The sequence below is a fragment of the Conger conger genome, chromosome 4, assembly GCF_963514075.1.
Source record: "Conger conger chromosome 4, fConCon1.1, whole genome shotgun sequence".
Lineage (NCBI taxonomy): Eukaryota > Metazoa > Chordata > Actinopteri > Anguilliformes > Congridae > Conger > Conger conger.
In genome coordinates, this window is record NC_083763.1 from 63685057 (window position 1) to 63700678 (window position 15622).

Here is a 15622-nt window from a genome sequence, read left to right on the forward strand (position 1 = left end):
TAAATGCTGCGGTTTGGCTGTTGGGGGAGTGCGGGGGAAGACGCTAACCCCAATCTTTTACCACAGGCACAATTGTAAGATATTTAGTTACACTTAAAGCGTAAATAATGCAGCAGGCCTGTTCACTGCCAGTCCATTCAATCCCTGCACCTGTGATGAATTAATTATGGTACACCTGCAATGTTGATGGGAGTGGATGGTCCCGGAGCCCCACCTGCGCTGAGTGAGCCTGTGATTGTGTTCATTAGAGGCTGCCATCTGCGTGCGTCTGAGGCTGATGAAGCCTCACCTTACCAGAAGGAGAGAGCGATGGGGACACTTTCGCAGGTCCGGAGCTAGAGGAAGGCGGCAGTTATTAAAGGGCCGGAGCTTACTTACATTTCTCTCCTGTTCTTGTGATTTGCCCAACATTGCAGTTTGAGTGTACGTTGGTGGAGGAGGAGTAGAGCCCTGATGCTGAGCCAGGGGGTGATCTGGGGAGAGAGGAAATTACGCGGCCGGCCCTGCATTCTGTTTACAGTGGGTTTCGAATGGCGAAATCATTAAATGCAGACGCCTGCGTGATAACTTAATAACCCGGTACTGTCAGTGACTCTGGATTTGTAATCTTATTTTCAATAAAGATTTTTGTCTGCATTCGGCAATAAAAACTTGCCACTTCATATTGTCATGGTAATGCGGTGATAAAACCCCCCAAACAAGCCGAGGACCCGGGAATCATGTAGTCCTGGCAACCCCGAGCAGGATTTCCTGCCTTTGGCCAGAATGTAATTACGGCAGCGTGGGTCTTGCTTTTTCCCCGCTACAATGGAAATGTCAGGAGCCAGATTGTTCTGAGCCTCACCATGGAAGCGTGAGCTGGCGAGAGACCGGGCCTCCGTCATCGTGAGCCCTGCACTGCGCCAAGCAGAACCACCCGGACCCGACCGCCACCGTTTTCAGCACCACCGCGAGCCGTGCCGTTACCTCAGCTCCAAATCCCCGTCCATTCAGAGTGCTCGGTTTCTCTATTCTGTTTGCTTTAGAAACGCTGTTGTTCAATGGGGAGGAAAAAATGTGAGACGTTGGGTTTTTCAGACACGGCATACGTCCAGTAATTATTCTGTTGTTTTCCACCTGTCTTTAGAGGAGAGCGTCTGGAATGAAAGTCAGTCGCTTTTCCATTTTCTGCCGTGGGGCACCTGGAAAAATTCAAACCGGAGGGTTAATTTGCTGAAGACAACCGGTCTGATTCAAATTCAGGGCAGTCACTCATTTTCTCGCCATGGAAACATGACGGGCACTGCTGCATCATAACGGAGCTGTGATGTGCTTGTGGAAAGTGAAGAGAGGTTTTCTCTTACGGTTTGTTATGCTCCAGTGCCTGCCAATGGAAGTCCTTTTGGGAGACACACACACCCCGGCGTCCTTCCTTTTCAAAGACGGTGACATTTAAAGTAGCATTTCTCCCGACAGATACTCAAGCTCAGCTCTCTCGGTTTCAGCCATAGCGGCTGCTTTAACTTCTTAACGGCGAGCCGTCATTGTGTGAAAGCTTGCCTCGAGGAAACGTTCTTATTAAATGGGAACTGAGCGGAAAGCTGAAGATAACCTCTCGGATCCTTCCTACCCCGTAGAACAACAGCATGCCGTTGTGGGTAGGAGAGCTCATCACGCAACACCTACACTCGTCGATCAGCCATAGAGTCATGTGATGTGACTCAGGTGAATGGTGTTTACTGTGCTTCACTTGAGCACCCCGTGTGTGGATAGGGTAATGGTCATGTGACTGCGTGCTTTCGGTTGTCATCAATTTTCCAGTATGTGGTTTGAAGATTTTACCTCATTTTGTGCATTTTCATTCAGCTCACATTTATTTCAAATGGTTTGACAACAAAAATGCAGTAGCTCTTATCTGGAGAATTAGATTGTTTCTGAAATACTGGATTATTAACATGTACTCCACATTTTTCACACTTTTTACATCAATATAAAACTAGTAGTCATTGATCATATAGGCCCATTACCTTCAGGCTTGCACGCATAATAATTCTAATTCTAATTGTTGCAAATGCCAATGTCATTTTAATTAAGATTTATTAAGTTATTTATATTGTCTCATTTTTTCGTTCATTAGATATGGTCTATTATTGTTTCCTCATTTTGTATTCTTGTCTCTGGTCTGTAACATTCTGTTCACCCTTTCAAAGTGTTACATCTGGAATCTCTGCCAATCTACTTCCGGTGTTGAGGTTTGCGAAGTGCCCTGTGAGATGTCTAGTGTTAAACTGCCCTGTGCTAAATTCATATTGTTCACTGGGTTTGTTTAGACATCTTAGAATTTTACACTTTAAAATAGCTAAACAAATTACATACCTGGTATGGAAATTTATTTTTTTCTCCTATCAAGGATTTGTGATCCGACCCCAAGGATAGCCCAGCATGAAAAGGTCTGTAATTGGCAAACCGTTGCTAGGTCTGAGGTTGAACCACCAATCAGAACTTAACTTCGATACAGATCCTCCAGCTTCTGCATTTCCATCGAAATAAATTGTCCGGGTTTATAAAGTAAATCTTTATCTTGTACACCATAGATGCAAGGAAAAAATGTGTCTTTAAAACATGTGTTTGGTCAGAAGATTCAAAGGCCTTTTTCTACTATTCAGTTTTTTCAGTTCAATTACATTTTATTTGTATAGCGCTTATCACAGCAGACTGTCCCATTGGAAAATGGGAAATGTCAGCCCTAAGCCCCCAAATAGCATACGAGGTAAATTACTCCGTAGTACGAGAAAAACCCTCAAACGGTGGCGGGAAAAAACTCCCCGATGGTAAGAGATCTCAATAGTAACGTGGCTATAGGGGGATACCCACCCTCCGCTGGCCTATAGGTTCAGATTATAACAGTTCAAGTATTAAACTAGCAGGTAACCTGGTGAGTCCTCAGAATGGATATAGAGTACACAGTATTACTGGCCATCAGAAGAACAATTGTCCAATTTTACTTTCTGACAGTTAGTAATCCTGCAGATTCGCCTCTGTCCTGCTTAGACTTTGGCATGTTTGTTATTCCAGCTCATTCAGGTGTCTGGATTGATATAGACCTAGTAATTCAATTTGACATGTTATTGTCATCATTGTGTGGGCTTGATGCTGTTGTACTGTCTACTGTAACAAATTAATATTGTAAGAGGACATTGTACAAGGTGCTTTGTGTTAGGAAAATTAACTACAAAGAAAGCTTTATAATATTCTAGACTCTAAAATGGCTTCATCTTCCTCCACGGGATCTCACAACACATTTCTGTTATTTTCAGTATGGTAATTGTGATGCGAAGGGAAGTGCAAGCTGCAGTTGTACCCTTGAGGGGGGTGGGGAGGATTGTATAATCATTGGGTTTGTAAGGCAAGTGCAGTTGAGTTGGAATTAATGCTGCATTTAAGTGGTTTAAATCCGTATTGAATTTGTGCCAAGGCAGAGCTGTTGATGGCTTCTCCTGCCTTTGAAATGTAAATGTGGCGGCAGGCGACAGCGTGGCATTCTGGAGGCAGGTTGTCAGGTGACGGCACGGAGGGCGAGACCGTCCCGGCTGCGGGTGCGCTCGTCTGGGAAGTGGGCCGCCTCGGGCGGGCGGGGGCCCGAAGCGAACGGGGGCCCGCGGAGTCGCCGTGGCGATGGCGCGCCCGCGGCGCGGCTGTGCGGAGGGGCGGCCCCCTGGGAGAAGAAGCAGCGCCGCGCTCTACAAAAACAAACATCCAAATGAGGTCTCCAGCAATGCAAAGATAAATTACACAGTGCATTATGGGTTTTTTGTTTTTTTTTATCAGGCCGCCACAGAGAAGTTGGGTGGGGGGGGGGGGGGGGGGTGGAGTGTGGAGTGTGAGGATGAGTCAGATTGAGTTTATTCATTCAGGGGGTTTTTTTTGCGAGCTGGAGGCCGGTGTCTTCGCCGGTTGTCGTGGCATGTTGCGGAAGTCCTCTGGAGATCTCCCGTTTTTCCGTCTCCCCCACACCCGCCCCGAAGACGCGCTTATGCCAAACAGCGTGATTATTCACCAGGCAGCAGCTTGTTGCCTAATTGATGTAAAATGCTTTTGAATGCGGGTCCCTCGCTGCCAGACTGACTGCATAATCGGATAAATTGAATTAATTTAGTTGATTAAAAAGGACGATTTGTCCAGGTGAAGCTAGCATTCCATTCCCGCCATCGGCGTTTCCATTCCTTCGGCCGATCTGGCTGCACGTTAAGTGCGTCTCGCAGCAGTGGGCAGTGCAGCAACTTTAAGGTGAGCGGTGGACTTGTAAGAGCTGTCAGGTGGTGTTCACACGTGCGCCGTTTTACTGCGCGGTGGGCCTCTGGGGTTGTTTTCATGGCTTGAAATGCCATTAGTATGCCTGCTTAAGTCTTGCTTAATTCAGATTGCACTGCCTCTAAACACAGAGAATCACCGGAGGTTGGCCAATCTATAATGTTGATAGTGTGAAAATGGAATTGGTACTGTGAGCACTCGGGCAATTTTAAAGTTAATTTAGGTCATTTGTGCAAATTTGCTCATTTATTTAGGGATGGAGGGAGGGGAACTTGGAATTTCTTAGGTTTTGTATACAAACAAGCATGAAAATGTGTTGAGGAATTAATTGAAAATGCTTTTATTTGTGAGTCTCACTCCGTGTGTTTGGATGCTGGTCCCAGATGGTCCAGGACGTGCGTCTGGAACGCACCCGTGGAAGGAGTTTTAATGATGTAGTTAGTCTTGTTTTAAAGTTGTAGGAGAGAGACGACTCATGCGGTGTAGCTTACAGGAGTGACGCGTCGTGCCAGTGGAGTGTCCACCACAGGCCCTGCTGTGACAAGCTCTTCACTTATAGCGGGAAAAACAGTCCCAGAAAACCAGCCAGCTCTTCCCTGAAGAATGAATGCGCTGTACACAAATGACTTTTCTTACTTCAGAAAAAGTGACAGAAAAGGCTAATAAGAGGCTGCTGATGGCCTATATGTACCTGCTGTAAAATACATTTGGATGTATTATATATATGTATGATTAACGGAGGCATTGATTATGATAATGTTCAGCAGCGGTTCAGTCCGGTGATGGATTAGGGAAGGCATCAGGCATGATTTGGATTTGGTTATACTCTCTGAGACACTGCTCGTGCAGCTGCCTGTGTGGGGAAGTGTGGCCTGTCTGATGCGTAGCTATTTCTGTGGCCTAGATGCATGTGTCTTGGCATACAGCTCTTCTTTTGAGGCTTTTTTGAGACTGGAATTCCTCAAGGAAAACTCTGTAAATATGAAAAATTGATTTGCTTTGTCATGTTTCAAGTTCTGATATGCACAATTGAGCCAAGGGAGCTACACCTTCTAAGCTTTGAATCCAGCAACCCCCCCTCCTTCTATATACCCATGGGTTATTCTGTAGTTTGGTCTATGGTACTATAAGGGCCATATCTCAGGGACAATTTACATGTCCTATGTTCCCCCTAAAGAACTGTAGTGCAGATGTCTTTATTGTCATGGATGTTCCATCTTTGGCCATAATCATATTGAGTATTCTGCCCATTTGGCTCACTGGTACCAGAGCGCTTGTTTAGCAACTCAGCGACTAGGAGCGGGCTTAGGAGCAGGGTTAGGAGCGAGGCTAGGAGCATGACTGGGGCCGGGAGCGGGGTCAGGAGCGGGGCTGGGGTTAGGAGCGTGGCTGGGGTTAGGAGCGGGGTTAGTAGCGTGGCTGGGGTTGGGAGCGGGGTTAGGAGTGTAGCTGGGGTTAGGAGCGGGGTCAGGAGCGTGGCTGGGGTTAGGACTGGGGCCGGGAGCAGCGTCAGGAGCGTGGCTGGGGTTAGGAGCGTGGCTGGGGTTAGGAGCGTGGCTGGGGTTAGGAGTGGGGCTGGGGTTAGGAGTGGGGTCAGGAGCATGGCTGGGGTTAGGCGCGGGGTAGGAGTGTAGCTGGGGTTAGGAGCGGGGTTAGGAGTGTAGCTGGGGTTAGGAGCGGGGTTAGGAGTGTAGCTGGGGTTAGGAGCGGGGTTAGGAGTGTAGCTGGGGTTAGGAGCGGGGTCAGGAGCGTGGTTGAGGTTAGGAGCGGGGTCAGGAGCGTGGCTGGGGTTAGGAGCGGGGTTAGAACCGTGGCTGGGGTTAGGAGTGGTGCAGCTGCTCACAGCTGGGAAGCGGAGCATCTGTTCTGCACAGGTGCGGAAGGCGGCTGCTCGTTAGGTGATGGCAGTGAGCTCAGCTGGTTAAGTAAACGCTGGAGCAGCACAACATCACAGGAAGCCCACGCCTCTGGGAATACCGCAACCTTTTTACACCAAAACTCATTAGGACGGTTTAGACAAGTGATTCATGTTTACCTTTGGGTTTTGCTAAAGTCAGTACTTTGTTTTGCAAGGTGCAATGAGGCTAAATCAATGTGAGATATGATATGCTGCACATCCCTTTTTAAAATAAATCGTTTTGATGTATTGAGCTCTAGTGTCATAACACCCCCACCATATTTGCACTCATTTTGCTTGGTAGCAGGTGTATTACAATGTAACCATGCAAACAGGATTGTATCTGTACATGTCTCAAGTTTTCCATGAGATGTTTTTGAATCAGGGTGCTGACACCGATGTAGGATTACAGTAGCTTAAAGGCTAAGGATGTCACTTTTCCTTTGAAATCTGCTGAGAGGGGTGTGTCTCGACTCCGGGGCTATTTAGCCGAGCGGCTTTGGGTTCACAGGGTCGCAGTTCCGGACTGTTCCGGTTCAGCAGAGAAGATTCAACACAGCTCCATTTCTGAGCAGGGTTGGGGATGTTGTTCTGCTGCATGGGTTCTGTACTCCCGGTTCAGTCAGGATCTGTCTGTAAACAGTTCCTCTGAGGGCACAAGTGCTTCCCCAGAATAACTGTCTCCTAATATTTTGTCCCAAACACGAAGCTGAACCTCTTTATTTATGCTTTTATTTTAAAATGTATTTGTGGATACGCTCCCCAAGTCTCTCTTTGTCTGATGCCAGCTTCTTGTAATGTGTTGTATTTGCTGTCCATGTTTTACACCTAATGTGTGGAATTGACAAATCACACTAATGTTTTGTCATCATGTTAAATATTTGATCCATGCGACATGAAAATGAAAACAAATTCTCCCTTTTCACATTTCAGCTTCAAAACTGAATTTGAGCTGAATTTAAACTGTTGGTACTTTTTTACGCATACGCTTCAGATGTTCCAAAACACTTAGAGGTGTATATAATGTTTCCTGTCCATTTACATCCAAAATATTGAGGATATAGCTTTCCGTGGCTCCTGTAATTACCCAACTGTGCAGGACCTCGGCTTTGAAACTTTGAAAGTACCTACACAATTGTTTGTACTCTCACTGAGCGGAGGAAGAGCCGGGGATTTAGATCAGTGATTGTACTGTTGTGAAATGCGCCTGCATTGTGTATGGATCCTTTTTGTTCCCTGGCTTAGGGAGTGATGTGTGTGGTCACCTGGTGGCTGATTGGCAGAAACCTTCTAACAGGGCCTGCTGGCTTTTTTTGTTTGAATCAATTAAGAACTTAATCATTTTTTTCTCTCTTCACACAAGTGAGAATTTGTTTAATACACAACATCTTTGTTGTCAGATATGTTTGTTACCTTTTTCTTCTTATTTTCTCTTTTTCTTCTTATTCTTTCTCTTTTTCTCATGATGTTCACGGATCTGGTAATCACTTTGGTCAGTAGCCAGATTCAATGGCTGTTTTCTCCAAAGATATGGTTTTAAAGGATATTTTTGAACCCAGGCCCTATTTCGGATAGTCTGTGATTGAAGAGCAAAGCCTGTAATTTTGCTGATCGGTTCAGAATTTAGTTTGATGCCTCTGCTACAACCTCAGACAATCTTTGCAGCCTAAAAACCATGATAAATGTATTTATTTTTGTTTGTGTTTGTTATTTTCTTTGGGCAAGACTTCCTACTGGGACATTTCAGCTGGTTGCTTTCTAAAAGTCCCAAGTGTAACAAACAGGCTTTAAGCTAAATTCACCACAGTCAATACTGCTGCATTTCAGTGTTTATCAGGTAATGTGTGTCTGCTCTGGCAGTGGTACGGAGCCAGGGGAAGGCCAATTGATAAGACTGAGTGCACAATGTACTTTTGATTCAGTGTCTGAGACTGCGTACATACAGTATATGTTAAGACAATCCCTATCAGTTGAATATGGAGCTTTTTATTTACCCCCTGTAATGCAGTGAGAATAATGAGCATTGATATTCTCTCTCTGTTTTTCTTTCCCTGTCTGCTTCTCTGTCTTTCTCAAACCGATTGTGATCTGGCACCGTTTCAGGGCCATCGTGAAGGATCTAGTGTCTCACGATGCCTCACCACGAACAGTAACCCCCCCCATAATAAATTCTCTACAGTTGTTGTTTCTAGACCAGGAATTTTCAGTCATGTCAACCAGTTTTGGTTCAGATTCTTGACTACATGTTGAGTTAGTAGCATTCTAATTGCGAAACTTTAGAAATCAAAAGAGGTGCATGTTTGGGATAACCTTGTGGCATTTGTAATTGGAGGATTGTTCTGAATCTTCCCAGATCCTCGGTGAAAGATTTCAGCTCCTCCTCCTGTGCTTGTCACTGGGTGATGTGAAGGCATTGATGAGGCTTTCAGCCGAGGCTCTGACTTAATTATAATATTTAGTCCAGTAATTCAGGAGTAGCAGCACTATGATACTTCAGAACTTTGTTACCCCATTTTCGGTGACAGACAATGGTTTAAAAGAAGCAGTACACTTGCTTCCTTAAAGCTACAGACTATTTAAAAATGGAGGTTTCCCATACCCAGCCTATTTTATGGCTTTCCGAGTATAGGCTAACAGTGCAAAATGATCTTGAAAATGATTGTTTCTGGGACTATTTGTTTTTGAGGTATTACTGTAATTCGTGGCAAAAGCAGATTTATTCACAGATTGCCACAGAGACCCCACCTGACCGTATCCTTTTTCAGCTCCACTGTGTTGAATTTCAAAGCGAGGGTTTCCATAGAACCTAGATGAAAGTAGTCCTGTTTTCCATATTCAAATATGTTATTTGAGGTGGTAGTTTATTTGATGTTAGTCGCTACACTGGATTGCGGGAGGCTCAAAAGGCTGTTGGAGAAATACGGGGTTCTCCAGCTTTGTATTGTGCATTTTTGGGTTCTCTGCCCCATCCTTGTTACAGGTCCTGGAGAGCCCCCTGAGGCGTGCATTGTTCCTCACGTTTGCCAGCTGAGTGGTTTTAGGGGGCTCAGATGTTATTAGAGCTTGTCTTTGGAGCTCTTGCAGGTTGTTCAGAATGATTAATTTACTCAGTTTTGCTGGCAACAAGCACCAAATAGATGCTGACTGTAGTGGAAGTGCCATTTGTTTACTGTGTTCTCTCTTGCATACAATGAGGTGCTCGAGCTCCGGTATCTTGCACGGGCAGGATTGTGATGGGTATTGAATTTCCACTTTGGAAGAAACTGAAATAGTGTTGTGTTATTTTTTTAGTTTTTTTTCCAAGGCAAATAATTCCCTCCTCAGCCCAGAGCTGTTTAGATTCAAAACAAATGTAGTGGCATTCCCGGGAATCCATCAGCATTTCTTAGAATGTCAGAGGGATTACTGGGTGGCATAGTATGAACACGATGCTGAAACGTGTCCAAAGAGCGTGCGTGTGTGCCGAGAGTTAAGGTAGGAGTTCCCATTTCTCCCCCTTTCTGTACATTTGTCATGAACCAATGATGACAAATGCAAACATACTGTAACTGCCTTGGTTTGCGGCATTCAAAAGGTCTAGTAGATCAACCACCAAATGCTTGGATAAAATAGTTTTTTGGGGAGTTTATCTAACATTTTAAAATATTATTATTTTTCCTCCAGAAGAACTCCTGCAGGTTTTGGCTGAAACACGATCCGGGGCACTCCAAAGTAGGGGGAGTCCAGTTTTAGGTGTTAAAATCTTGCTTTTGCAGAGATAACCTTGAGGTATGACCTTAAACATGCACAGAAATGTAATGTGCGATGTAGGGAGAGGTTCTGTGGGCCTTTATTACCCTAAGTGATGCTGTGTAATAGGACATATTTCCGTGTAAGTCTTCTACATTTGGCCAAAAAGCCTGTGATCATCAAAAACTATGGCATCATCAGTTATACAAATTTAAAATATTAAAATTTTCATTTTAAACTTCTTTTGAGCTTCACCATGTGGAGTAATGGATTCCTTGACATTCCTCTGCAATCCAAGCTGAACTGTCTCATGTATGGTGTCAAATTTAGATTGTTTGACTGTACCACCAAACACAATAGAATTAAATGTCCTCAGAATTTCTCCTTCATATTACAACAGCAAATGGAAAACTCATACTCCCCAGGGTGATACTCCCCAGTGTCATGTTTGGGAATGTGTGGCACTTTGCATACTAGCCTGGATTGAGTGAGACTGCCAATATATTGTAATCCTACAGTGCGCTCTATGTAGTGTAACATACAGTATGCTCTGTGTAGTGTACACTAACCCCAGAGCATGCTCTATATAGTGTACACTGACCCTAAAGCATGCTCTGTGTAGTGTAACATACAGTATGCTCTGTGTAGTGTACACTAACCCCAGAGCATGCTCTGTGTAGTGTAACTTACAGTGTGCTCTGTGTAGTGTAGCCTGCAGCATGTTATGTGTAGTGAAACATACCGTATGCAGCATGTTATGTGTAGTGTAGCCTGCAGCATGTTATGTGTAGTGAAACATACAGTATGCAGCATGTTATGTGTAGTGTAGCCTGCAGCATGTTATGTGTAGTGAAACATACCGTATGCAGCATGTTATGTGTAGTGTAGCCTGCAGCATGTTATGTGTAGTGTAACATACAGTATGCTCTGTGTAGTGTACACTAACCCTGTACACTGTGTAGTGTAGCCTGCAGCATGTTATTTTGTCTCGTTCAGCTTTACTTGTTAGCATGCAAGCTCCAGGCACTGGGGACTGTTCATCATCTTGAACAATGACATCATGCTTAGTCATATCATCCTTGACATTTACAGTTAACTGTGTATTTTTAATAAAATTATGGAAACTGCAAGGCCACAGCATATTAAGCCTTTTGAGGGCCAGCTAAGGGAGCCCTTTTTTCTTTTATGCCCTGACAATGTTTACCTTTGTTTCTCAGTTTTTTAATGCATATTTAGCAGCCATTGACTTTAATGAAATTGAAATGCAGTGAAGGATGTTTTGTTTTTAAGCTTGGTGAAATGAGATATCGTTATCTTCAGCCTTCAGTTTCAGGCACAAAATATGTCAGATCTGTGTGCACAGGCTTTTTATTTTGTTGAGTCCTTTAATCAAATGGCGTTTTCAAATGCTTTGAGGATGGTGTGTTTTTTTTTGTTTTATGACATTCTGTGGCAGCAGAAGAGAAATGTCCTCATAAATTAGCTTTACATTATTTATTCACAGACTCAAATGGAAATCCAATCGCCAAACTATGGTGAAATTTCTGTACCATTCCCATGTGTGACTAAAAGCAGTTGTGCTTGTTCTCTTGGGAAGTGAGGTGTTGAAATGACTGTCAGACTGAAGCATATCTGTGAATGCTACCTTTACATGCAGCCACCAGCAGCCTTGTTTGTATTCTGAGCAGGGCACAGGAGCAGGCCTGTTAAAGCATCCCAGATAGGACTTCAGGTGCAGAGTTGCTATGGTTTCTGTAAATTTGCATATCTCCAAGTGAATTTTTTTTAAACAACAACTGAACGTTGCTTAATTGTGTTGGAATTGCTTGATGCGGCCAGCTGTGTTCATAGCGTTCCCTTGTACATTGAGTTAGCAGCCAGCCTGCATGCGGGTCGAGGACTAGCATCCATTCCGTGTGTGTGATTAATGCTAGGGCTAATTAAAGGGGACACAAGCTTGTTTAATTAAGTTTTGTGCTATACAAAAATGTGACTGCAGTTTATTGAATCTTAATTAAAAAGTACCTAAATATAGGCACACATTTCTAAGGGGGAGCCTCTCCTGCTGTCACATTCTGCCATTGTTATCATGAGCAGTGACCTTTTCCCAAGGAACACCATTAGCCTTTACTTTTGCGGTGCCCAGTACTGGTCTGGCTGTTGATGAAACTTGCTGGTTGGACAGAATTTGCGGAGGTGGGGGCTTGAATTTGAGGAAAGTGCATCATCTTTGCTTGATGTGGGCCACTAAGGGAAGATGCACAAGTTTGCTGGGTTATGTGCAGTCAGGCAGCCACCTGAGCCTGTTTTTGTTGAAGTGAGTGATTTTTAGCTATTTATAGTTGGGACCTCTATAAAGCAAATGAAACTATAATGTACCAAAACAACAACATCTGGGTCCGCCCCTGAGGGTGTCCTAGTTATTGGCAGGAGAACTCAATGGATGTTCTTGAGTGCAAGCCTGATATCAGGGGCACACAAGGACAAATGGCGAGAGTAAATCTGGGGCTGGGTGGCCTGTCCTGTTAAGGAGAAGTGGCCTACGGTCTGGTTTTGGATACGGTCCAATCTTCTTCTCTGGACTCGTATCTGTGCACGCTTGACCTGTGGGCTGTGGTGTGAAAAGACGCAGCTGGTGCTTCAGAGCAGAGTGCATGTTTGTGCCCACATCAGCAGTGGGGATTGTGGCGTAAGTGCCATTAGCCATTCCACACTGGGAGAAGACTGCAGGGGGCGGGGGGGGGGGATTTATGCATATGACCGATCAAAATGTAGGTGCCACCTATAGGCTTGGAGGGTTACTGCCTTTATCCCTGTTTACTGCCCAGAAGCATTTTTAATCGACAGCAGTTCATAGCCAGTCTGCTGAACACACGCTCACTCATAATTACCAGTCTATTAGAGAGCTACTGCCATGGCTCTGTAAGGTTAGCACACCACAGTAAGCTGCCAAGATCGCTTAAGTTTGGTCGAAGTCCTTTTCAAACGTGTTTTTAAAGCTTTCTTTCATAGAGTTATTTTCTGATCTTTTTTGGTCCGGAATTCTGATAACTGCCCATTTCAGCTGACAGGCATCACACACGCCGTCCAGAGATACGGACTGCTCTTTTCCATTTCACACACGTTTCAAAAGCAAGGTTATTAGTGTAAGGTTTATAGCTACATAATTAGAAATGTGTTTTGAAAAGGAGAGCGGGGGGTGTGCTGTTCTTATGTATGTTCAGACTGGGAGAAGACAGATGGAAGACAGGGAAGGTTCCAGAGGAGATAGCTGAGAAAGAGCAGTTGTAGGGAATTAAACTCAAGCCACACGGCTGCCCACCAGACTACCCCAATATATTTTCTTCATGGTGGTGCTGTGTACTTCAAAAGACAGAAGTAATCTTGCTGAACTAAGTATTTCATACTTCACAGCTTGAGTTTTCACAGAAGCTGGTGGATGGAAGGCTTTGCCTGGTACTGGTAACAATCGGTAACTAAGTGTTAAAGATTGCTGACTACTTCTCGAAGATTTTTCTAAATCTTTATTCTAAGGCTTGTCTATTGTAAAAGGGCATGGTGTCTTGGGCAAGAACCTTAAGAATAGATAGAGATAATCAAACAACTTCAACTCGTGTATGCCTGAAACCACTCTGAAATTGCATTAGTTTTTATTAAGAGAAAATCCCTGAACATTGGCATTATTCCCCAGTGAGTCAGCCTCTGGCAGAAGGCTTTCAAGGCGACGTATCTGTGAAATAAACACAAACACTTGTGTGCTGGGTGTGCTGGGGACCGATCTGCAGCGATTGAAAATGAGATTTGTTTGCGGAGTGCAGCAAGCATTCCGGTGTCAAAGAACAGCGGAGGTGTGTCACACACTGACTCACACACACACACACACACACACACACACACACACACTCCTGCTGCGGAGTGAGGAGCAGAGGAACATCCTCTCATATAATGTAGCTGTCTGTTTCTCCTGCGCTGTAACACGAGCTGGGGAAGACGCATTTAATAGAACACAAAAACCCTCCATGCTGCGGGCTCTGTAATACGGCGGTGATGCTGCGGAATATGAAATGTGTGCACACGCTTCATACACTTCCCCTAGTCCCTGTAGCATTGTGTGAAGGTTGTTATTCATCCTGTTCTCTGGCAACTGTATAAGTTTTGTTTTCTTTTTTGTTTTTCAGAGGAAATAAAAGAAGAGAGCGAAAAATTAAGGTAAGCTGATATTGTGACCGTCACAAGTGTCACTTCTAAGCCTCATACATACACTGCATACAAACACTGATCCCACTGACAATCTCTCTCTCTCACACACACACACTTGTGCACACAGACATGCACACACACTCACACCACTCTGCATACAGTATACATGTGTTTGTGTATGTGCTGTTGTCCCCTGCAGACTTGTTTGTCTGGTTGGCTGTGCTGATGGACATTGATGTGTTTGGTCATGGAGTCTCGGCTCAGGCTGAGAGGGTTCAGTGGCTGTGTGCTTTCTGCTGCGCAGTAACCAGTGTAGAGGAATGCAGTGCACCATGCGCATGGCAACAGAGAGTCAGTGTCTGGGCTTTCACCCAGGGCCCCAGGGCAGAGGAGTGTGTCCCTCACCTTTCAGAGTTCCCCTTCCCCGCTCTCTCTCTCTCTCTCTCTCTCTCTCTCTCTCTCTCTCTCTCTCTCTCTCTCTCTCTCTCTCTCTCTCTCTCTCTCTCTCTCTCTCTCTCTCTCTCTCTCTCTCTCTCTCTCTCTCTCTCTCTCTCTCTCTCTCTCTCTCTCTCTCTCTCTCTCTCTCTCTCTCACATACACACAGTCTCCTCTCTCACAGGCTCGTGTGGCTGGATGCATTTTTTATAAAAGGGTCTCTCTTCTTGTATATTTCTGGAGTGGAGACTCGCATATTCTGTGTGAATGTGCATGTGCCCTGAGCCACGCTCCGTAAACACAGTCGAAGGCGTTCTTGGCGAATGGTGTGTAGTCGCCTCCCTTGTGCTCCTGGCTAAGTTCCAGTTTATGTCAATTATAAAATATGAGCAGGCTAATCCCCTCCATGTCCTGTGTAATTAAGGCACGGGCTCACAGAGGGGAATGAGTCGCAGTGAGTGGCCTGTGTAGGGTGGCCAGGGTGGGGGGCGGTGGAAGGCAGGCCCTCTCTGTGCCCCTCCTGCACCACACTGATGCCCCACCGCTTTAACCCTTCGGTTTCTGGAGTGTTTTTTTCAATGTTGGTGAACTCCATTGCTTTAAATTACCAGTAGTGATTGTGATATCAGCATTAAGGCTAAGTTACGCTTCCACGTCAAAGTGTCAGCTGACAGTACTTGGACGTCGTTTCGCATTTCTATATCAGAGAGTGCGCTTCGTTATTACAGCAATTGGCTTCTCCTCAAACCTGTCCATTCTGCCAGCTAGCTAAAAACAAGAAAAAAACAAATAACCTAGTAGTACCTAGTACTACTAGTATCCTCGCCACGGCAATCTTTTCTTCATTTCAGTCAACCAATCCCAGCTGAGCAACACTTCTGACGTGCAACCTTACACAAATCTACAGGTACCCGACACTGCCAGACATTGCATAATGTTTGTCTGTGGACATGTCACATGACACTTTATCACCGAAGCATAAATTAGCCTTTAGAGTGCTCCATTAAGAGCATTCTAGTCACATATTGCTGATTTTACACCTAGAAGGGCTAACCCAGCTCAGCCCGACTG

At 44.9% G+C, this 15622-nt stretch overlaps 1 protein-coding gene across 2 annotated transcripts in view; it reads left to right on the forward strand.

Annotated features, from left to right (window-relative positions):
• arfgef1 (ADP-ribosylation factor guanine nucleotide-exchange factor 1 (brefeldin A-inhibited)) overlaps nt 1-15622 on the forward strand; it is a 62620-nt gene that overhangs the window by 11275 nt on the left and 35723 nt on the right. For both annotated transcript variants that reach the window (XM_061238315.1, XM_061238316.1), the window contains exon 2: nt 14095-14125. In XM_061238315.1, the coding sequence (XP_061094299.1) occupies nt 14095-14125 (31 nt within the window). The remainder of the gene's footprint in view (nt 1-14094; nt 14126-15622) is intronic.